The sequence below is a fragment of the Geotrypetes seraphini genome, chromosome 4 (assembly GCF_902459505.1).
Source record: "Geotrypetes seraphini chromosome 4, aGeoSer1.1, whole genome shotgun sequence".
In the NCBI taxonomy this organism is placed as follows: domain Eukaryota; kingdom Metazoa; phylum Chordata; class Amphibia; order Gymnophiona; family Dermophiidae; genus Geotrypetes; species Geotrypetes seraphini.
Genome location: NC_047087.1, coordinates 49,468,721 through 49,493,854, shown reverse-complemented (window position 1 = coordinate 49,493,854; position 25,134 = coordinate 49,468,721). Strand labels below are relative to the sequence as shown.

General features: G+C 42.2%; 1 protein-coding gene across 2 annotated transcripts in view; it reads left to right on the top strand.

The window, feature by feature from the left end:
* The window catches only part of ITFG1 (integrin alpha FG-GAP repeat containing 1), a 304,607-nt gene that overhangs the window by 267,932 nt on the left and 11,541 nt on the right, over positions 1–25,134 (top strand). For both annotated transcript variants that reach the window (XM_033940818.1, XM_033940817.1), the window contains exons 15-17: positions 1,773–1,897; positions 2,913–2,995; positions 16,014–16,131. In XM_033940818.1, the coding sequence (XP_033796709.1) occupies positions 1,773–1,897; positions 2,913–2,995; positions 16,014–16,131 (326 nt within the window). The remainder of the gene's footprint in view (positions 1–1,772; positions 1,898–2,912; positions 2,996–16,013; positions 16,132–25,134) is intronic.

Here is a 25,134-nt window from a genome sequence, read left to right as displayed (position 1 = left end):
AGGCAGAGCTAAGAGGGGAGGGAAAGTTGCTGGACTATGCACCTGGGGAGGTAGAGGAAGAAAGGGTATGATACTGAACTGAAGGAGAAAAGGGTGGAGGGAGAAGAAAGAGGAAGATATGGGCTCAGATGGAGGTAGAGAAAACTGGGAGCTGGAGAAAGGAAGATCTTGGACCTTTAATGCCATGGGGGGGGGGCCTTGGAAACCTGGGCCTTCCACATTGGGCTCAAACCCCCTCCAAAGCTGCAGTACTGGGGAAATATTGGGTCTTAATAACCTGCTTATCAAAATGTCTAAAATTGTAGGGGGGAGTGAAAAAAATGAGACGAGACAGTGAGGGATGAAGAAAGAATTACAAATAGTAAAGGAAAGAAGGGGGGAAATGTACATGGGGAAATTCCCTGGTCTTCTGAGTCTTTAGAGAGCACCTGAAGGGCTAGGTTAGGGAATATTAAACCATTAATAAAATAATTAACTAAGCATCAGTGAAGAGATATGTTTTAAGATCTGATTTAAATTTCAGTACATGTTGAATGACTAATGGGGTAGCTGAAGCCCTGCCAACTGAAAAAAATCCACTGCCTGAGTCGCCCCCTTCCTCCTCATACTGCCTTAGGAGTAGGGAAATCAGCAGCATGCCTCCAGCCACTGACGCAATCCCCAAGACCTGGAAACCTGCAACAAGCATAATGCCAGTTGCAAAAACCCTGAGAGAACATGCTCAGCATGTTTGGAGGTACCCACTGATTTTCTCGCTCCTGAGGGAATACAAGGAGGAAGGTAGCAGCTATGGCGGTGGATTTATTCGACTAGTGGGGTTTGGCATTCCAACCAGCAAAGATATGATACCTAATATGTATGTGTGGGGGGAGGGACGGAGAGGAAATGCCTGTTCCCCCTCCCCCCTCCCCACAGAAGACAGCTGGCCACTTTAATTGCACAATTAAAATTTTAAATTGAAATGCAGCCCTAGTTAAAATGATCATACTTTAAGAAATATCACATCAGAACTAAGTGATAGTTTAGGTCATACATGTTAACTAGAATTTTTCTTGAATGCCATGTGGTCCAGGTAGCCTGATGGGCCTTTTTCAGAAATGCAGGCTTGTCCAGTTGTTTTCTTTGGTATTATTCTGAGTTTGGCTTTTGCTATTGTTCTATAAAAAAAAATTATTCCCCCCCCACACACACACACACACACAAAAAAAGTATCATCTAGGATTTGTGCAGCTGGCCTATGGTAACAGGTTTATGCTTATTTAAACTTTATATACTGTCTTTACTGAAGGACAAGCCAAGGCGGTTTACATAAAAGCAAATTGAGAAAGGAACTCCATTTAAAATAGGACAGTCTTCAAGCAGCAAGAGCATACATTCATTAACAAAATTAAAAGATTAAAAAATTAAGAAGACTTAGTTCCTGAGAGGCTGAAGATCCTTTTGGGGGCTCACATACAAATAGTTTAAAATATGGCTTCAAAAATGATTCTAGGTAAATTGAGAAGCTCATGCTACCCCATTATAGCACAGTTTACATTGGTTTCTTAGAGGCAAGAACCAAATTTAAGCTGCTGCTGTTAACAATTTGGAATACAAGTTAATGGGCAAGGATAGTTGTTTAATAAAATTTAAATGGTATTCTCCAGATTGGGAGCTTCCTTTGGCCCAGCAAACTTTATTGGCTGTTTCTTCCAAATAGAAAGTATACATATACATTCAAGCAGTGTATGATATGAAACTTTACCCTTTTCTTTTTATTTGGTTAATTCTAGCTGGACAGCTCAGTCAGTCAGCACACTTGGCTCTCCAGCTGCCTTACAATGTATTGGGCTTGGGACGCAGTGCTAATTTTCTGGATCATTTATATGTTGGCATTCCTTGGTTTCCAGGAGAGCAGGTGAGTTAAAGAAATTGCCTTTTAGAAAAGTAGAAAAACGTTCATGGTGCTTTGATTAAAAGTGCCTTTCTTTGCATTGAACTGGGCTGCAATCCAAAAGTCCACATTGTCGGTAATAATGTTTTTTTATTAATTGAAAAGCCTGTTTCTAGACTATCATTTTTCTAAATTCAATTAGAAGATGCTCTGCTCTCCTCGGAGCCATTGTGCTACAAATGTTTCTCAATTCAGTTTATTCTTGTGATACCGTGTATCTTCCTCTGTGGTATCAAGGGCTTATTAAAGAACCTCCATAGCAGATTTTCAGTTTTAGAAAATGAAAGGGCTGTTACTTGTATGTAGTTCTGAAATGTGCCCCAGTGTAATGAAGGTAATATTTTCTTTTTTCTTCTTCTTTTTCTTTTAATCTTGCATTGAAGATGTAGGTTACATATGCTTTCTCAAAAGAAGGGTATGACCCACAATAAGCAGGCAGATTGTGTGGCTCATTTCTATTATCTGCTTCCTTAGGGTGAAAAGCTGCATAGACAATTGTCAAGCGTTTACTTCTGCAAGCATTAAGAAATCTGAGTCTGTCCTTCCTTCTTTTCCTATTTCTAGTTGTTGGGGTTTTTTTGTTTTGTTTTTTTTGTAGAGTTCAACTAGACGTAACATTTAAATAGTAGGTTTCTGAATAAGCACTGCACAGAATGCTCAGGCTCACTGTGATTTAATTGCAGAACATAAAACAGATAAGTAAAAATTGTACCCTTGAATATCTTCCCTGAAAAGCATATAGACATATGAATTGCAAATTCAACTATGGTTTATTTTACTTGACTATAAATCTGTATTTAGGTAGCACATGCAAAGTGTCATTCATTAGCCAGGTGTCCTGTCTCTTACTGCTTTCTTTCTCATCTGTAATAAATAATTGTCAAGCGAGGCATAATCAAGTACAGTTAATAGCTTAGTACTTCACTTCATCCTATAGTAGAGGCTATAAATGTGTGTTGATTCTTGTATTCTCTTTCAGTCTCAAGGATTTCAAGAATGGACTGCCATCATCCCGAATTCCCAGCTTATAGTCATTCCATATCCACACAATGATCCTCGCCGGTAATGTGTACATCCTTGCTAAACCATGTAACAATAAAATGATGGTATGAATGCTTAGATAACTATTTGATACACCTTGGAAGAGAGCGAGAAGATTTATTATTCCTGCTGTGTTCCGGTGTGAATGTAATTACTTTATTTTACTCCTGGGAAAACTTAAGACAAAATCAGTGAAGAAAAACAGTCTTTAACACTTCTCATTACAAGCAGATTAATTAACAACTGGTGTTCATTAAAACTTGTATGTATATGTAGAGGGCCTTTTTCAAAAAGACATCTAAGTCTGATTTGGATGTTTCCTACTTTCATTGTATGCTAATAGATCTCATGCCTATTCATTGGGGAACTCCTGAAAACCCGACTGCAGCCCTTGAGGACCAACTTTGACACCTGTGCCTTAGAGGGCATTGCTGTGAACTTCACATAAAGAGTGCCAGAAGTACATGTCACCATATACCCCTTATAATTTATGCTGAGTCCTGCAAAACTCCCCCAAAACCTCTATACCCATCTGTCTACCACCCCATTAGTCTTCATGCCTACAAGTAGCACCTATATGGCAGTAGAGTAGGATTTTGGTGGGTTTTTGTAGGCTCACACTTTCCACCATAAATGTAGTGGTTAGATTGGCTTATGAGCCTGGGTCCTCCTCTCTATGGTTCACTAGCCCATCCACCAGGTTACTTAAGATACCTGTGTAAAGCTCTACTAGACTTTCCCATACCAAGTGCTAGAGACAGATATGTACTCTTTCATTCAAATCCTTGTGAAGTGAGAGGGGGTTAGTGAGCAATGGGGGGGGGGTCTTACCTTAATGTATCCAGTAGTCATCTGGTCAGTTTGGGCACCTCTGTGGCACTTAGATGCTTCTAAAACAGGTCCATCTCTGAACGTCTAAGTTCCATACAGGACATCTTGGAAAAGGTTTGATTATTGCCGCAAGATGTCCAAGTTAAGCATGCCCAGAGGATGCCCATAACACACCTCCCAGCATGCCTCCTGGAACTCTGGATACACAGCAGGAGAAACATCTCCCTAGACATCCAGGAAACGGTTTGGTTTATCAGTACTTGGATGTCCCTGCGCTTAGGACGTCCGAGTGCTGACTTAGGCGTTTTTTTGGATGTTTAGTTTTTTGATCATAAGCCTCAAAGAGGGTCATTTTCGAAAAAGAACATCTAAGTCTGACTTGGGCATTTCCTGCTAAACATCTAAAGTCAGAAGCACAAAAATGTCCATGTATGAAAGCCGAACCACTAGACATCCCCAAAAATTGGCCCAGGACATCCAACCCTTAGCATGCATAACTTTATACCCTATTTTCGACCAAAGAAACATCCAGGTTGAAAATGTCCATATCCAGGCTGTTTGGACATGGGAATGGCCATCATTGTGATGGACTGGCCACACAGACATGCCAACAGAGCAGTGGGACACCTTAGAGGGCACTGCTGTGAATGTCACATAAAGGATGCCAGAAGTACATCTCACCAGTTAATCCCTTATAATGTTTAGTGAGCCCTACAAAACTCCCCCCGAACCTACTACGACCACCTGTCTACCACTCCAATAGCCCTTATGGATACAGGTGGCACCTAAAAAGCAGTATAATAGGATTCTGGTGAATTTTGGTGGCCTCACATAAATGTAGTGGTTAGAGTGGCTTATGGGCTTGGGTCTGTCTCTCTATGGTTCACTAGCTCATCCACCATGTTACTTAAGACACCTGTATGATGCCCTATTAGGCTTTCCCATGTTCTAAAGACAGGTATGTACTCTTTCATTAAGATTTTTGGAGAGTGGGGGGGGGGGGGCAGTGAGCAATGGGGGAGTAGGGGAGGATCATACCTTAATGTATCCGGTAGTAAGCTGGTTAGTTTGGGTACCTTTGTGGCACTTAGACACTTCTAAAACAAGTCTATCTCCAAACATCTTAAGTTCCGTCCATGACATCTTGGGAAAGGTTTATCACTGTAACACGTCCAAGTTAAGCATGCCCAAAGCCCACCCAAAACAAGCTCATAACATGCCCCCTGGAACCATCTCGCTAGAGGTCAAGGAAAACAGTTTCAATTATCAGCACTTGGACGTCCCAATAGGATGTCCATGTGCTGACAGGCATTTTTTGGGACATTTTAGTTTTTTAATTACAAGACCCATGGAGGGGCATAATCAAAACAAATGTCCACTTAAGGTGCTTGGCTAGATGCCCAAAGTAAGCAGTGGGAAAATACCCATTTAAGAAAAATACGTCTAGAATATTATTTTTTGTTCGAAAATCATCTATCTGGACGTCCAGGCTATTTTTCATCCAGACCGCCAGAACATCCATCTTTATACCACATTTTCAACCAAAATTTTATCCAAGTCCCAAATGCCCAGAGCAAGAACATTTGGATGTGGGAAGGGCCAATCTTTTAATGATCTGGCCACCCAAACGTGGCAACACAGCAGTGGGGCACCTTAGAAGGCAATGCTGTGAACTTCACAAAAAGGGTGCCACATAAACATCTCACCAAAACTCCCTTATAAGTAGTAGGTTATGGTGAGCCCCCCAAAGCACTGCCAAAACCCACTATACCCATCTTTCTACAACCTCAATAGCCCTTATGACTGCAGGTGGCACCTATATAATAATAATAGCTTTATTTATATCCCGTCATACCTTTTCAATTCAAGATGGTATATAGTAAAATAGAAATACAATGTGGATACCGCAGGTATCGATACAAGTGAAGAAAACAGGGAGATTACAGCATTGCTTTAGAGGGGGGTAGGGAAGAGGGAGGGTTGCACAGGTAGGAGGAGGTGCATGGTGGGATTGTAGGTAGGCTGGATGGGTTTTGTGGGATCAGATAAACTTGTCGAATAAGTGGGTTTTCAGAGATTTTCTGAAGGATTGGTATGATGGAGAGTTCAGGATGCGCTTAGGGCAGGGGTGCCCAATACGTCGATCGCGATCGACCAGTAGCTCAGGAAGGCAACTCGAGTCGATCGCGGAGCCCATCCCGGGCTCCGTGATAGACTCGTGTTGCCGTCCTGATCTATGGGCCGATCAGCCTTCCTCTCCAGTGTGCTCCCTAGGGCCTTTTAGCTAGGCGGTCCGCCCAGCTGTCATCTGCCGCTGCTGAACATTAAAAAATCCCCAAAAAAACCGGTTTGGAGATTTCAGCCCGTAGCGAACTTATGCTCCGGGCTCTAACGTGTGCGTGCCAGCTTCTCTTCTCTTCACTCCGATTTCGGAAGTTATGTCCGGGGGTGGGGGGGTGGAGAAGGGAAGCCGGCATGCACATGTTGAGAGCCCTGAAGCAAGCGTTCGCTACGGGCTAATGCGGGAGACTGGTTAGTGAAGCATTTGTTCTTCTTCCTGCCGGATCCTGCCTACTTTCTGTTTCCACGAAGGCAGGACCCGGCAGCATTTCCCCCAATAGGTTGATCACGATCTTGGGCTGATCAGCCTTCCTCTTCCCGACGGCAGAATTGACGTTGGGGAGAGGAATGCTGATTGGCCGAAGCAGGGAGAGCTTGGGGCCTGTTATTGGTGGCGTTTGGGTCCTGGTCCCCGATGGCAATGGCAGTGGCTTGGGGGAGGGCAGGGAGAAAGAAAGAAAAAGGGCAGGCAGGGAGACAGAAGGAAAGAAGAGAAACAGAAAAAAATGAAAGGGAGGCAGAGAGAAAGAAAGGACAGGAAAGAGGAAGGAAAAGTTGGGGGAAGGAATGAGGTCTGGAGGAGAGGAAGCATACAGGCTAAAAGAAGGGAAGAAAGATTGTATGCACAGTCAGAAGAAGAAATTGCAACCAGAGACTCATGAAATCACCAGACAAGGTAGGAAAAATTATTTTATTTTAAATTTAGTGATCAAAATGTGTCTGAATTTATATCTGCTGTCTATATTTTACACTAAGGTCCCCTTTTACTAAACCGCAATAGAGGTTTTTAGCGCAGGGAGCCTATGAGTGTCGAGAGCAGCGCTGGGCATTCAGCGCAGCTCTCTGCGCTAAAAACTGCTATCGTGGTTTAGTAAAAAGGGAGGGGGGTATATTTGTCTATTTTTGTATGGTTGTTACTGAGGTGCATAGAGTCATCTGCTTTGACCTCTTTGAAAAACCCTGGAATAGGAATGATAATTAACATTTTCTATGCGTACAGTGTGCTTTGTGTGTTTTTTTAATTTTATTGTTGGTAGATCAATTTTGACTTGGTCATTTAAAAAGTAGCTCGCAAGCCCATAAAGTGTGGGCACCCCTGGCTTAGGGTGTTGTTCCAGATGCCTGCCTGAAAGGATAGTGTCCTGTCAAGAAATCCTATGGGAGGGGTCTTAAACAACCTGGGCCAATCAAAGCCCCAGGGAGAGGAAGACCCATTTTGGAAGAGGTGAGCCAGCTGGCCAGAGGGAGTAGGCATCCCTCCAGTCACCCATCTAATTAAAGGTACGGGGGAGGGGGGACGTTGTGATGCAGTGGGAGAGAATGAGCATCTCTCCTGCTGCTGGTGGGGGGGGGTCGCTTGACAGCGGAAGAGAGTAAGAATCTCTCCCACTGCAGGGGCGAAGTTGTGTGGCAGCAGGAGAGAATGGGTATCTCTCCCGCTGCAAGAACATATGAATTGCCACTGCAGAGTCAGACCAGTGGTCCATCATGCCCAGCAGTCCGCTCACGCGGCAGCCCTCTGGTCTAAGACCAGCACCCTAACTGAGACTAGCCCTACCAGCTCACGTTCTTGTTCAGCAGAAACTTGTCTAACTTTGTCTTGAATCCTTGGAGGGTGTTTTCCCCTATAACAGCCTCTGGAAGAGCGTTCCAGCTTTCTACTACTCTCTGGGTGAAGAAGAACTTCCTTACGTTTGTACGGAATCTATCCCCTTTCAACTTTAGAGAGTACCCTCTTGTTCTCCCTACCTTGGAGAGGGTAAACAACCTGTCCTTATCTACTAAGTCTATCCCCTTCAGTACCTTGAATGTTTCGATCATGTCCCCTCTCAATCTCCTCTGTTCGAGGGAGAAGAGGCCCAGTTTCTCTAATCTTTCGCTGTACAGCAGCTCCTCCAGCCCCTTAACCATCTTAGTCGCTCTTCTCTGGACCCTTTCGAGTAGTACCATTTCTTTCTTCATGTACGGCATCCAGTGCTGCACGCAGTACTCCAGGTGAGGGCGTACCATGGCCCGGTACAGCGGCATGATAACCTTCTCTGATATATTCGTGATCCCCTTCTTTATCATTCCTAGCATTCTGTTTGCCCTTTTTGCTGCCGCCGCACAATGTATGGACAGCTTCATCGACTTGTCGATCAGAACTCCCAAGTCCCTTTCCTGGGAGGTCTCTCCAAGTACCGCCCCGGACATCCTGTATTCGTGCACGAGATTTTTGTTACCGACATGGCAGCGGGAGAGGACAGGCATCTCTACAGCTGCTGGGGGGGTTTGTTTGGCAGCGGGAGAGTGTGGACATCTCTTCCATTGCAGTGGAAGGGGGGTTGGTTGGCAGCGGGAGAGATTGAACATCTCTCCCGCTGTTGTGTTTTGGGGGGAGGGGGGTTCTTTTTGCATTTTTTCTGCGCATGTGCCCATCGTTATCACCAGCGATGGGCATATGCAAATATAGTGAGTCATTTACATGAGCGTTTTTTTGAGAATGACTCAGTGGCATACCTAGCATATGTGACACCCGGGGCCCATCATTTTTTGACATTTCCCCCCCCCATCTATATCAAAAATCTGATTTTTAGTAACAATCCACATATCGCACAACAAGAGTGTACCTAGGAAAAGGCAGCATCTTAAACACTGCTGTGAGCACATACATTGTAAAACTAAACAAGCCAGATCCCGCACAGTCAATTGATCCTGCAGTCAATGCCAGCTGAAAACTATGTCCTTTTCATACACACAGAACAGAGATACACCCTCGCCCAATATGGAATAATCACAAACTAAAAATAAAAATATGTAGACAAAAGTTAAACTGAACCGCCAAGAAACCAGACTCTGCATACAATGCAACACCACAACATCACAAAAACAGTAATACATGTCCTCTAATACTGTGCAAAATATAAACACAGTAGATGTAAATTTGAAAAAACTGATACATAACAATCACCACTTTACAAATTAACAAATAAAAATAAAACAAATAATGAGAAATAAGAAAATACAATTTTATTGGACTAATCCATTTTTCAATTAGCTTTCAGAGGCCAAATCTTTCTTCAGAACAGTACAGTATACTGCTGTTATGCTATTCTGTCCTGAGGAAAGGGATGTAGTCCAAAAAATTGCCTTATTTCCATTTCCTATTTATAAACTTTTATCAATACAGTTGCAATACTACTTGATTCTAAGTAAAGCAACAACAAAAAAATCTTTCTACCTTTTGTCGTTTCTGCTTTAATCATCTTTTCTTTGCTCTCTTCTTTCTATACAGCGCTTGTCCTCTCTCCCTTCCATGCAACATCTGCCCTCTCTTTGCCCCTTCCACCTAGCTTCTGCCCTCTCTCTCTACCCCTTCCATCTAATGCCCACACTCTCTCTGCCCCTTCCATCTACTGTCCACCCTCTCTCTCTTCCATATGGCATCTTCCCTCTTTCTATGTCCCTTCAATAAACTGTATATCCGGGGTCCCTTCTCTCCTTTGCACATGATTCATTTCAGCTTCACCCCCCTCTCCATTTTTCTGTCTCCACCCCCTCCCCTATGCTTTGGCATCTCTCTCTTTCTCTTCTCCTTTCCTTCCTTCCTTCCCACTCCACACCATGGTGTGGTATCTCTATCTCCTTCCCTTCCCTCCCCCCATGCCATGGCATCTCTTCCTCCCCCTCCATGGTCTGGTATCTCCTTTCCTTTCCATCCTTCCCATGGACTTGGCATCTCTGGTTCCTGTCCCTTGTCTTCCTTCTCCCTTCTTCCCTCTCTCTCCCCAATTGGGTGCAGCAGCAGCAGCATTTCTCCCCCCTTGCCTGTGCAGCATTTCTTCCTCCCCCCCCTTCCCTGTGCAGCAGGAACATCTCTTCCCTGCCCAGCATGTCTGGCCAGTTCCCCTGCTCAAAGCAGCGGGCATCTACACCTCACACGATCCGCGGCTGCGCTGGAAGCCTTTTCTCTGACATCGTGACGTCAGAGGGAACGTTTCTGACGCAGCTGCGGCTTGCGTGAGGAGCCGACACCCGCGGCTTTGAGCATGGGAGCTGGCCAGAAGTGAAACAACCACTGTTTACAGAAGGGATAGCCACACTTTTTGGGCTTGCGAGCTACTTTTAAAATGACCAAGTCAAAATGATCTACCAACAATAAAATTTTTAAAAAACACAAAGCACACTGTACGCAGAGAAAATGTTAATTATCATTTATATTCGGGGGGGGGGGGTTTCAAAGAGGTCAAGGCAGATGACTCTATGCAATGTCACCTCAGTAACAACTATACCAAAATAGACAAATACCCCCGCCCTTTTTACTAAACCGCGATAATGGTTTTTAGTGCAGGGAGCTGTGCTGAATGCCCCACGCTGCTCTCGACGCTCATAGGCTCCCTGCGCTAAAAACCGCTATTGCGGTTTAGTAAAAGGGGACCATAGTGCAAAATATAGACAGCAGATATAAATTCTCAAAACGGACACATTTTGATCACTAAATTGAAAATAAAATCATTTTTCCTACCTTTTTGTCTGGTGATTTCATGAGTCTCTGGTCCTTCTTCTTTCTCCTCCTGACCCCCCCCCCCCTTTCTTTCTCTCTCCCCCTGGCCCCCTCTTTATTTCTGCCTTTCTTTCTCTCTCCCCCTGGCCCCCCCTCTTTATTTCTCTCTCCCCTTGGCCCCTTTCTTTCTTTCTGCCTTTTTTTCTCTCTCCTCCCTGGCCCCCCTCTTTATTTCTCTCTCCCCCTGGCCCCCCTCTTTCTTTCTGCCTTTTTTTCTCTCTCCCCCTGACCCCCTCTTTATTTCTGCCTTTCTTTCTCTCTCCCCCTAGCCCCCACAAAGCCATTGTGCCAATTTCTCCACTTCCATGATTCTTTCCCTACCCTCACCCCCAAGCCAGCAGCCGATTTCACCCTGCTCCTTCCCCGAGCCAGGCCCGGCGCGTACAAGCGTCGGGCCCACAAAAATCTTCACTTTCGGGGTCAGTTCTAATGGGGAGGAAGTTGCCGGCCAGCCAGACAGCGATTGGCTGGGCCAGAACTTACCCTCCGACGTTAAAATTGACGCCGGAGGTAAAGTCTTGTGGGCCGTGCACTTTTTCCCCGCCCACCTGCCCGCCTCACCTTTTGTCTCCACCTACCACGCAGTTGCAGGCCGGCCGGGTTAAGGAGTGACTCTGCAGGGAAGCCGGTGCCGGGATGCAGTGGTGAGACAGAGCAGCAGCAGAATAGGGAGGGTGGCCGGCTGTGCACCCCCTTGGGGCGTGCACCCGGAGCGGACCGCCCCCTCCGCGGCCCCCCCCCTTGGTACGCCACTGGAATGACTTGCTTTTTTAAATTCATAAGAACATAAGCATTGCCTACGCTGGGTCAGACCCGAGGTCCACCGCGCACAGCAGTCCGCTCACGCGGCGGCCCAACAGGTCCAGGACCTGCACAGTAATCTTCTATCTATACCCTTCTATCCCCTTTTCCAGCAAGAAAATATCCAATCCTTTCTTGAACCCCAGTACCATACTCTGCCCTATTACGTCCTCTGGAAGCGCATTCCAGGTGTCCACCACACGTTGGGTAAAGAAGAACTTCCTAGCATTTGTTTTGAATCTGTCCCCTTTCAACTTCTCCGAATGCCATCTTGTTCTTTTATTTTTCGAAAGTTTGAAGAATCTGTCCCTCTCTACTCTCTCTATGCCCTTCAAGATCTTGTAAGTCTCTATCATATCCCCTCAAAGTCTCCTCTTCTCCAGGGAAAAGAGTCCCAGTTTCTCCAGTCTCTCAGCGTATGAAAGATTTTCCATCCCTTTTATCAGACGTGTCGCTCTCCTCTGAACCCTCTCTACCAAAATGGCTGTGATAGCAGCCTGTCGTTTTTTAATGCGCTTTTTTAAGAATCTAGCCCTTAGTGCAGGGGTGTCAAAGTCCCTCCTCGAGGGCCGCAATCCAGTCAGGCTTTCCGGATTTCCCCAATGACTATGCATGAGATCTATTTTCATGCACTGCTTTCATTGTATGCTAATAAATCTCATGCATATTCATTGGGGAAATCTGGAAAACCTGACTGGATTGCGGCCCTAGAGGAGGGACTTTGACACCCCTGCTTTAGTGTTTACAATAGTGGATTAAAAGCTCAAGTGCTGCCTAATAGGCTGCCCATGACTAGCTGTCTAATCTAACCAGTGGACAATGCTAATACTGGCAGTGAGTGGCTCTGTATTGATTTATTTTTCTTTAGTGCTGGTGCATACATTTTGTATTGCAGTACAGAAACTTACTTTGGTAATTGCTGGCCAAAGACTTACAAGTTTAATTGGTGTTGGGTAGATCTTAGTATCACATCGTTGCATACTTGTTTCCATGTCTCCACTGAAATTTATAGAGAAATTAAGCAGCGGAGTCATTTTAATGTATTATGACTAGACCTGCAGTGTTTCTGCTTCACCCTGGAAAACAATGACTTTATTGCTCTGCTGTGCCCATTCACTTATATTACTTTCATGCTACTATGAGATGTAGGACAGTAAATCTCTAGGTGGCATGTAAGTAATGTAGGTGACTGGGTACACCTATTTCAATTAGTAACATTGAATTTTTTCAGTCTCCCATCTGGAGATCCAGGGTTTTATGTGGCTCTTCCTGCATTAAACAACCTCCAAGGCATTTACCCTTTATCTCCTTTCTGGGATTATAGAAAAAGCAATCTTTCTAAATTTATATTTATACTAAAATGCATATTGATTTTTTTTCTATCCTTGCAAACTTATTAACTTAAGGAGTTAACCTTTTTGCTTAATATCTATTGATTAGGATCTAGATTTACTGCAGATAGAGATTTTTTTTTAATTGGCAATCATTGAATTTTTCAGCTGAATAAATAATTGATCTCTAGGTTAAAAGTAGAACAGTAATTTGTTGCATAGTTATAAATGCTTGTGCGTGCATACGTTTTCTTTACAAATGTCATCTGCAGCAGTATTTAAAAGCATATAGTTTTATTTTCCAAAAGTGCAACTTAGAAGCCCAATATGTCTTGCAAACATAATCTAATTCCCCTGTTATTTTATGGCTAACCTTTCTTAGTTCCTCCAAGACCCCAACTCTTAAGCATACAATACATATTTGATTCCTTTACAGCTTCCATCCCTTTTCACACTTTGCACTTATGATGTCACCAAATCTGAAAGAGGGCCAAAGAAGCCACTAAGGGCCGGATTCTGCAAGCAGTACTGTTATTGGGCAACACCTCCAAACACTGCGCTGTTCGCATATCAGTCATTCAATGGCACCATTTGTAGAATCGCAGCTATGTGAAAGGTAGGCAACGAAACGTAGTTTTAAAGGCCTACATTTCCAGTGCCTACCTTTCACAAGAATCACGTCTACAGAGGTGCCTAAGGCCACTTCTGGCTTTCACTATGCAAGGCACCTCCTTAAATGGGAGAACAGTGCCGGTTTTGGAGGCACCCTTAGGCACCTCTATTTTTTAATAGCTTTTTAATTGGTTTTTAATTAGCACAGTCAATTACTATGCCAATTGAACCAATTAAAACAATTAAGTTTGGTGGTGTTAGGACGCCTAACGCTGCCTAATTTATGGTACTATTAGAATCTGGCCCTAACAGCATGCAGACTTTAAGTTATGGAATTTGTTGTCAGAAGGATGTGGTCAAAGCATCTAGCATAGGTTGATGTAAAAGGGTTTAGATAGGTTCCTAGAAGAAAAGTCATGTGCTGTATGGGGAAAAAAGACCAACAGACTTTCCCACCAAAATTCAAATTGATGACCAACGGACTTTCCTGCCCCAACCAATCAGGTTTGAGGGCCCACTATATATAAAGACAAACTGCAGACCTCACAGCATACCCTGAAGAAAACTACAGCATGATGACTGAAATGTTAGTTCTACCTGACCAGACCTGTCAAAACCCAGAAAACCGCAAAAAGCATGATGCCAACTGCAGAAGCCTAAGAGAGCATTCATAAACAATTATTTTTATTTATATGGATTGAGCTCACACCTTTTTCAGAGTAGCTCAAGGTGAGTTATATTCAGGTCCACTAGGCATTTCCCTGTCCCCAGAAGGGCTTACAATCTAAGGGCCTCTTTTATCACGCCACAGTGGTGAGTACTGCGCAGCAAATGCACCAAAGCCTATTCAATCCCTATGGGCTTCAGTTCATTTACCGTGCCAGTCCACACTATTTGGCTTGATAAAAGAGACCCTGAAGCTGTGCTTGGGGCCAATGGAGAATTAAGTGACTTGCACAAGATCACAAAGAGGATAAACTTAGGAAAGTTACTGTTTATCCATGGGGTTTAACAACAAAAATGGAGTAAAATCTAGTCATGGATTTGATGTACCATCTTTCTGTGGTACAACCAAAACATTTTACATTTATTATATGGAGGTGCTTTCTCTGTCCTTACTGGGCTCACAATCTAAGTTTTGTACCTGGTGCAACAGATGGTTAAGTGACTTGCCTAGGGTCACGAGCTGCAGTGGGAATCAAACCAAGTTCCCAAGGTTTTCAGTCCAATACACTAACCATTAGACTATTATTCCATGGAAACATTGGCTGTGTGTATCACACTTGAAGTTATATTAATAATAAAATAAAACATGATGGAAATGAAGAATTGAAGTTATAGGCCTGATTAAAACATCACATTTGAATAGATGTCTAATCTTATTAGATGTATTCTTTACAATTTCTGGGTTCTTCCTAGTGACCCAGATCAGTAACTGTTAGAAAGGATTCATGTCTTGATAGATTTTATTTATTTGTTTTCTATTCCATTCTCCCTAACTAGCTCAGAATCGGTTACAGATTTACATACATAGTATATTGTAGGATCTTTGGTCTTGGTTCTTAAGTTCTCCCTATGATATATTTGTAAAATGGAATATAGGCACCACTATTAAAATATTTTGTCTGAGATATTTTATCCTATATTTGAGCTTTTTGGATACCCTTTCCCTAATAAGCTTGAAGAAATATGCATGGCACGTATGAATTTATATGATGTAAAATAAAAATTTCATAACTGTGATGTTATCATTTCAGATGGCTGAATTACATAATACAGTACTGAAATAACATAATGCCACAAATATTATACAATAAGCAACATTCAATCATAACATATCAATTCACATAAATGGACTCCACATTCAGGGCCCTGGTCCCTCCAGGAGAAAAGGATTAACTTCAACCTTTAAGAGCAAAGGATAATACATTATGCTCTAAACATTTTTAGAAATCAAATTGCAATGGGCCAAACAATCAGTTGTGTTCCCCCAAGCAGCTGATGAATTGTGCTCTCATGAATGGTCATTGTGACATAATTTAATGAAGAATAGAGTTCAAGGTAGTCCATTTCAGATATTTCCCATAAGATTATTCCAAATTCATAATTCAGACTCCAAAACATAGTTCCTCATAATACTTTCTTCAGTATTAACATAGTTTACTAAATTGTTACTGATAGATATGAATGTTATACAACTTGGCATTCTTTCTGGGAGTCATGAACCTCTTCTAAAATGTTAGCACCATGAAAATTTTAGCCCATGCACTGCAGTATTTTGATGACTCTCTTACATAGAGGCCAACCAAGAGCAAAGTATCTATAACTGAGTCAACATTTTTAAAGAGATTTTAAGCTCCTACAGGTGTATACCAGTATATGTAGCAAAATTGACACATCTACCACAATGCATTTTCATGCCAGTAACTTCTGGTCAGTAGTGGTAATATATATTCTAGATAAATCATTTAAAAAAAATAGTCGTTATGTAACTGAAATTGCTTACTTCAGCATATCAGCCAAGTCTAGCATCTCTGGTACAGATTTCTCACATCTCTTTTGTTCTGCTCTTATTCTGTAGCTGGAGTGCAAAACTATACCTGACCCCAAGTAATATAGTACTGCTAACAGCTATTGCCTTAATTGGTGTCTGTGTTTTCATCTTGGCAATTATCGGCATACTGCACTGGCAGGAAAAGGTAAGCTTAATTAAAAGGAAATGACTTTCTTTTAGCTCTTGCTCCCCTTCAGAATTGTTCTGTGTTCCTCAGTATTATGTAAGGTGTACTTGAAATCCATTAAAAAATGAGAAGCACTGTTTTAAAACCAGCAGAGGTTTACTAAACCATAACAGTGACTGTACCACAAAACCTATACAACTGAGAGCACAAGGCTTTCACTATGTTTTCTCAGTAGGTGTTGATAGTGACAGAAACAGCATGCTGTGGATCAAATCAGTAATCCAAGCCACTCATCACAGTTTGAAACAGGCTCCCAAGTTGTGACAGAGTCTAGCAATCCCAAATTAACCTTATTGGTCATTTTTTGTTGCATAGATAAGACAATTATCCTTGGTTTCAAGGGGACTGCCAATAAAGATGATGATTGATAGAGGTGTGAGCCCTTGCATATAATGGTTCTCATGTGCACCAGGGCAGTGTTTCTGTACTGTCTTTGAGAGCCCCCCACCCCACCCCCGCTACTGATTTAGTTTTCAAGATTCCATAATGAATATGAATGAGATGTATACTGTGGAGGAAGTACACACAGATACATCTCATGCAAATGCATTGTGGATATCTTGAAAACCAGACTGGAATGAGAACCACTGCAGTGCAAAATCTGTGTATGTGCACAGTTCTATGCAATCAATGTCATCTAACATAATTCAGTAACCATCAAACCATTTTTATTAATACAGTACTGTTGATTTTGGATCATCGGAAACTGCAGCAGTCCTTCTTTATTTTGCATAGAATAGCCACTTGTGAATTGTTATCGATCCATAATATCTATATCATTTATTTTATAACAATTTAAATTATTTATTTGGAATTTTTCTTTAAAACTTTAAGGCTCATGGCTGAAATTGCTTATCTTTTTCTAGAATATCTGTCAGCTGGGGACTCTCACCAACATGTTTCGCCTCTCAGGCTTTTTCAAGGCCGTCCCCTAACTTTGATGTACTCCACCATCCCAGTCATTCATTTAGTTTGACAAGTTGATAAAGAAAAGGCTGAATTCCTTAACAAATATTTCTGTTCTATGTTCACGGCTGAAGCACCGGGAGCAGGACCGCAGAAGACAAAAACGAATAAGGATGGAGGAGTGGTAGACCCTGATTGATTTTCAGAGGGTTATGTTCGTGAGCAGCTAGCTAAATTAAAGGTAGACAAAGCAATAGGGCCGGATGGTGTACATCCGAGGGTGCTGAAGGAACTTAGGGAAGTTCTGGAGGCTCTGCTGACTGACCTTTTCAATGCTTCTGTAGAATCAGGAGTGGCACCTGAGGACTGGAGAAGGGCGGATGTGGTCCCTCTCCACAAAAATGGAAGTAAGGAAGAAATAGGGAATTACAGGCTGGTAAGTCTGACTTCTGTGGTAAGCAAATTAATGGAAACGCTTTTAAAACAGAATGGTGAAGTTTCTGGAATCTGGTAGATTACAGGACTGTAGGCAACTTGGATTCACTAGAAGTAGGTCTTGTTAGACAACTCTGATCAATTTCTCTGATTGGGTGACCAGAGAATTGGATAGTGGGAGTACGCTAGATGTGGTGTATTTAGATTTTAGCAATGCCTTTGACAGTGTTCCACACACTGAGTGCCCTCGGGATGGGTCTCAAAGTGACGGGCTGGGTTAGGAACTGGTTGAGTCGAAGGCGACAGAAGGTAGATGTCAGTGGAGATTGCTCTGAGGAAAGGGATTTTACCAGTGGTATGCCTCAAGATTCTGTTCTTGGGCCTGTTCTTTTTAACATTTTTATATACGATATTGCTGAATGGCTGGTGGGTAATATTTGCCTCTTTGCGAATGATACCAAAATCTGCAATAAGAGTAGACACCACAGATTGTGTGAATAACATGAAGAAAGACATAGCGAAGCTTGAAGACTGGTCTGAAATTTTGCAGCTAAAATTTAATGCTAAGAAATGCAAAATCATGTATTTAGGCTGCAAAAACCCAAGGGAACAATACAGTTTAGGGGGTGAAGAACTTATGTGCATGATAGAAGAGCGGGACTTGGATGTGATTGTATGTAATGATCTTAGGGTGGCCAAACAGGTTGAAAATGTGACGGCGAAAGCTAGAAGGATGCTAGGGTGCAAAGGGAGAGATATGGCCAGTAGGAAAAAGGAGGTATTGATGCCACTGTATAAGACTCTGGTGAGACCTTATTTAGAATATTGTGGAGAATTCATTTAGAATTCTGGAGGCCGCATCTTCAAAAAGATATAAAAGGATGGAGTCAGTCCAGAGGAAGGCTACTAAAATGGTGTGTGGTCTTCGTTGTAAGGTGTATGGGGACAGACTTAAAGATCTCAATATGTATATTTTGGAGGAAAGGCAGGAGAGGGGAGATATGATAGAGACGTTTAGATACCTATGTGGCATAAATGCGCATGAGTTGAGTCTCATTTGAAAGGAAGCTCTGGAATGAGAAGGCATAGGATGAAGTTAAGAGGTGATAGGCTCAGGAGTAATCTAAGGAAATATTTTTTTACAGAAAGGATGGTAGATGTGTGGAACAGTCTCCCGAAGAGGTGGTGGAGCCAGAGATTGTGTCTGAATTCAAGAAAGCGTGGGATCTTAGTCTTAGTCTCTGCGGATGGACAGACTGGATGGCCATTTGGCTTTTATCTATCATCATGTTTCTATGTTTTTTAAAAAATTATGATTTGAATATGACACCACTTTTGGTTGCTGTATATTAGTTGCCAGTATAGGTGCAAATTATGTTTAGATTAGCTTGTTGGTATTTAAGATTTTGCAGGGTGGAGCCCCAGAGGACATGGTTGAATTGATTCAAATCTTTTCTAGAAGAGGGATGCTAAGGCCACAATATTTTTTTTACTCTAATGTGTCCAGCTTTTAGAGGAATATAATATAAGGGCATATTTGAGTCTACTTTTGTTTATCATGCTGTATCAGTATGGATCAGTATGGAAATTCTTCATAAGAACTATTTTGTAAGAATCCTAAAACAATTGTTTCAGATGTTTTTAATTTGATTGTATTGATTAAGTCATAACTGTTGCTGTCATTTAAGATTTGCAGTTGTTATTTAGATTTCATCGTTGTAAACCATTTTGGACCCAGTTTTGGGGCTAACAATGTATAAAAATCAGATTCGTTCCTTACCATCCCAGTAGTCACTAAACTTCAGACTTGGCAAATACCAAACAAACCTTTAATACCGAACATTAATTGGAAACAATATTGAACAGTCTGTTAATATCACTTGATAGGGTAGTCCTTGTACAGATGAATTCCAGCTGACACTGTGTTTGCCAGGAATGACTTACTGTAGCTACTAAGGCCCTGATTCTCCAAAGTGCATCCCGATTTTAGGCAGCTGTAGGCGTCCTACAGCTGTCTAATCAGCCAATCGGGATGCACGTTTTTAAAAAAAAAATGCTCCCCAGGCAAGCCTGAAGGCGCCTCTGGGAGCCTAGGGAGACCCGCATGATGCCTAAGCTCGTCTAAGGGCCTTAGGCGGGCCTTAGGCTGAACCTAGGCGGCCCTACGCATCTCCCTAGTAGAGGAGAAGCTTAAAATGTAGGCCAGCAAAATGCTGGCCTACATTGTAAGTAGACGCGGCCGCTATACTTATCGCGGCAAGGGATCTCTCTGCCGCTATAAGTATAGCGGGCCGCGGCTCCCTGACCAGGAGGGTGCCCAAACCCTCTGCCCGAAGACGCACCCCCCCCTGACACTACCGACCGCCCCCCCCCCCCCCCCGACATTACCGATCTCCCCCCGCCCCCCCTGACAAAAGGCTTCGGCGGGATGGGCCGGGAAGGGGCGGGCCCGCTTCATTTCGACGAGGCATGCCTGCCGGCTCAAGACGTGCAAGACCCATCTAAGAACAGGTTTGGTGGAGTGGAGGTTTGCGGGTTGTTAGCGCCGGGGGGGGGGGTGCGTCTTCGGGCAGGAGGGATTGGACACCCTCCTGCCAGCGAAAGATATTGTCGGGGAGGCGGGGGAGATCGGTAATGTCGGGGGGGGCGGTCAGTAGTGTCGGGGGGGGATGCGTCTTAGGGCAGAAGGTTTGGGCAACCTCCTGGTCAGGGGGCCGCAGCCCGCTATACTTATAGCAGCAGAGAGATCCCTTGCCGCGATAAGTGTAGCGGGCCGTGTCTAATCTAACCCGTTTCTCTAACCCGCGTCTGTAACATGGACGCCGGTTACAGAATCGGGGTTTAGTTTAGGCCGATTCTGAATAGGACGCCTCTCCCGGGCGTCCCATTCAGAATCAGGGCCTAGGTGTCTTGCGGGCCTTGCCTTCAATATAGGCGGCCTGCCTGGGGAGCATTTTTTTTTAAAAACGTGCATCCCGATTGGCTGATTAGACAGCTGTAGGACGCCTACAGCTGCCTAAAATCGGGACGCACTTTTAGAGAATCAGGCCCTAAATGTCTTTAAAATGATACTTAGTTTCAAACAATCACAAATGCCCAGGTCCCCAACCATTGGCACAAGTCAGTCAAATGAGTGAACTGCAACTCACCTCTCACAGATACACAAATTGTAGATGCTTGCTGTTTGCAAGACATTGGATTTTATTTATTATTCCCTGTTCTTAAGTTTATAGAATCATGTTCTTTTGTTTTTCACTTAAAACACACATTGAGATCGATTTTATAAGCTCAGCAATTTTCTTTCTCGTAATTGCTTTCTTCAGTCTGCTTTGTTTACTGCTGCACAGGATTATTCTAAGAAGCTAACAGTCTTACTTAGTAGTCTTTTAAAGGTTCACCGTATTGGTGTAAAGGTTAAAAACAGGGATTCAGTCTCGTATTTCAGTGTTCCTTGGATTATGAAGACAGCTCTACAATTATTTGATGATAGCTGTACAATTGCTTGCCTTGTTTATTATCCATCTGAGACGTTGCATCAGAAGAAGTAGGACATAGGAATGGGGACTCTATACCACCTTTTTGTGGCTTTGGCATTTCAAAGCTGACATTCAAAATGGTGGGCACTGGAGGATTAAGGGCTGCAGAAAGGCTATCAAGGCGGACGGAGGAGACCTACTTGCATTGCAGACACTGCCTACGACAAGAGAACTGATGGACTACCTGGGGAGGGGGGAAAGAATTGAGGTCCAGCCCCAGCTGTTCATTAATCTCAATTAAGATTTTTTTTAATCAATCAAAAAAATTAATACAATAATTGCTTTAATTTACATGATTAATTAATTGCCCCATTCTTTACAAATGTTACTATACCTCTGGAACAGGCATCAGCTGAATCATGCCCGCATCAGTTCACTGGTCTCATCCTATTTTCAATAAATTTTATTGACTGCCATCCTGGTAGTTTGCTTTTTCTTTTTTTCTTTGACTGGGTTTCTCTTGACCTGGTCTTTTTTCAGCACTTTTTTTGACCATCAACCAAGCTTCCGAAGGACCAAGATAACAGCCATGTTCTCTCTCCCTCGCTTACAGATCAAGATGTACACAATTTTGCTACAAAATGTTGGCTATCTTTTTACATGAACAGCAGCCAAGGCAACTATGTATAAAAATATACAGGAGCACCTAAATGTAAAGCTTAGAACATGTTTGTATACTTTCAGGGAGTCCGATGTAAATGTACCAAGAAAAATTGTCTATATTGATTGAAGGTTTTAGTCTGGCAGTCCAACTCTAAACTTCCCACAAGACAAGCAAAAAAGGATCCAACAAAATTGCAGTAAGGAGTCGAACAACAAAACCAAAAAGAATACTGCAAAACAATGTACAAAACACAGGAACTTTATTGGAGTCAATAAAATGTTGTTTGCCAAAGAATGGTTATCTGTAATAGGAAGACAGGACCCGACATGGTCCATGTTTCAAAAAACACTCCTTCCTCAGGGGTCCAAATTGTATAATGTCTCATATATCAAGAACCATATGATGTTGGGCAATGGCATTAAGATTCAAAAGAAACATAAATATCCTGTTTTTCTTCTTCAGGAGCTTCACATCACTGTTTCTTTTGAATATAACACCATTGCCCAACATCATATGGTATATATCCAATACAAACTATAATCAAAATACTCCTAGAATTGGCTAAATCCCCTTGTGCCTGAGCCAGAAGTCTGTAAATGCAATGAACACAAGAACAATAATAATAACGGAGTTAAGGTCAAAGATATCAGTATGAGCCCGCCATGAATCATGGGAACCTTTTGGCATAGGCTAAGTCTCACAGGTGACTAGCACCAGACGTACGTCCAAATGAGAATTGCCTCATACATCATAAAGTCTATGACCATCTCCCATAAACAAAGTAATTCGTTTCAAGTGAAAAAATACAGGCTTATAGTTCAGGAACAAGGGGAACATAAGGACATAACAAACAAATACCCCATCACAGACTAAACCAACACAATAAATATAATAAATTATCAAAACTAAGGAAGATATGTGAATGGTGGTTGAAGATTTACACATGCATAATTCTAAGTTTCAAGTTTAATAAATACTAAAATATTTAAGTTAATAAGTTAATATAACATCTAAAAATTAATCTAAATAAATATAAAACTCCATTAAAAAGATTTTGTTGTGCAAATTGTGCTAGATGTGCAAATCTGCCCAGACCCTGAGAAACAAATAACTACAGTACAATAACAATTTATATGCTCATGAAAAGTGCCAGTGCCAGCACCAATACAAAAATTTCTACCTATAATAGCAGCAAAATCTTACTAATTAGAATAAAGTGCAATAACTCAAGTACCAATGCTAAATTTCAAACATTCAAATGCAAATGTAAAAAATATATAAATATCACTCATATAACCCAACTATAGTGACTAATAGAGCATCGATACTATAACATATAAACTATCACATGTAGCCAGGGGCTCAGACTATTACCAACCCCACTACACCCCAATACACACACAACACCACTCAAACCAAAAACATATCGTCATTCATCACCACTCGACAGAGCTCCGTTTCGTATCTTCATCAGGAGCAGGATGCCAAATAATATAATATAATGGCCCAGTGGAAAACACCGACAACCAAATTTCACAGTTGGTCGGTCCAAAATTCAAAACCAAAAATCAAGAATCAAAGCTAGCGTGTACAAATCAAACAACGCTGCGATTTGCACATCTAGCACAATTTGCACAACAAAATCTTTTTAATGGAGTTTTATATTTATTTAGATTAATTTTTAGATGTTATATTAACTTAAATATTTTAGTATTTATTAAACTTGAAACTTAGAATTATGCATGTGTAAATCTTCAACCACCATTCACATATCTTCCTTAGTTTTGATAACTTATTATATTTATTGTGTTGGTTTAGTTTGTGATGGGGTATTTGTTTGTTATGTCCTTATGTTCCCCTTGTTCCTGAACTATAAGCCTGTATTTTTTCACTTGAAACGAATTACTTTGTTTATGGGAGATGGTCATAGACTTTATGATGTATGAGGCAATTCTCATTTGGACGTACGTCTGGTGCTAGTAACCTGTGAGACTTAGCCTGAGCCAAAAGGTTCCCATGATTCATGGCGGGCTCATACTGATATCTTTGACCTTAACTCCGTTATTATTATTGTTCTTGTGTTCATTGCATTTACAGACTTCTGGCTCAGGCACAAGGGGATTTAGCCAATTCTAGGAGTATCTTGATATGTGAGACATTATATAACTTGGACCCTTGAGGAAGGAGTGTTTTTTGAAACACGGACCTTGTCAGGTCCTGTCTTCTTATTACAGAGAATCATTCTTTGGCAAACAACATTTTATTGACTCCAATAAAGTTCCTGTGTTTTGTACATTGCTTTGCAGTATTCTTTTTGGTTTTGTTGTTTTACTCTAAAGTTCCATTATTTTTATTCTTTCCAATTCCAACCCAACAAAAGTTGGAAAGGATAATATAAAAAGGTCAAAAATGTCTGTCTCTCTGGAGGCTAAATAACTCTGATGCGACAAAAGCAAAGAGATTCTCCCTGGAGAATCCACAGAGAAAAAAGTCCAAGACGAAACAAAAACACTGTGGAGAGACGATGTTCCTGATATAGACTTTATTAAAAAATCAATATAGCAATCCACATAAAACCTTAAGGACCTAGTCCGCTGAGAGCGTTGGACCCAACACGGTCCGTGTTTCGACAGAAAGTCGTCTTCTTCAGGGGTCCCTGCTAGTCTGTTATGAGCATGTTTTGGGTGGGCTTTGGGCATTCTTAACTTTGACGTCTTGCAGCGATAAACCTTTACCAAGGTGTCGTGGACAGAACTTAAGACGTTTGGAGATAGACTTGTTTTAGAAGCGTCTAAGTGCCACAAAGGTACCCAAACTAACCAGATGACTACCGGATACATTAAGGTATGATCCTCTCCCATTGCTCACCGACCCCCCTCCCACTCTCGAGGATACATGGAAAAGCTAAACAATCTGAAAGTACTAATGCGTAGAAGCTCCGCATCTCCATGTAACTTAATTGAGCGTCTCCTAGTCTTTGTAATCTTTGATGGAATAAGTAATGGGAAGATCACCAGAAAATCCCCCAGGAATGTCGTGGGAATGATGAACCACTCAGCAGTAGTGTCGTAGTACCAGTAACTATTCTCTCAGCATTCCCACAGAAATGAGGAAGTGTCTGTTGCTGTTGCTGCTCTTTATCCTCTCACCTGACACCTACGGCATGAAACATGCAATAAATTGGAAAATGACCCAAATTAGATTGTGGGTTTCAGAGAAATAAGCTCCCCTCCACCCCCCAAAAAATAAAATAACCCAGGTATTTTTGTGGGAGAAGGCGTTCCAGATAGAAACCTAAATGGAATGGTATCAAACTTGGTGTGTGGGAAAAATCAGTAAATAGACACATTGGGTGGGCCAAATTAGACAGGTTATTCTCAAAAGAAAAGCTGCCGCCGCCTCCCTCCCCCAAAGCCCCCCCCCCCATGTCTCAGTGTATTTGTATAGGAAAAGAAGTTCAATTATACCTTAGAAACTTAG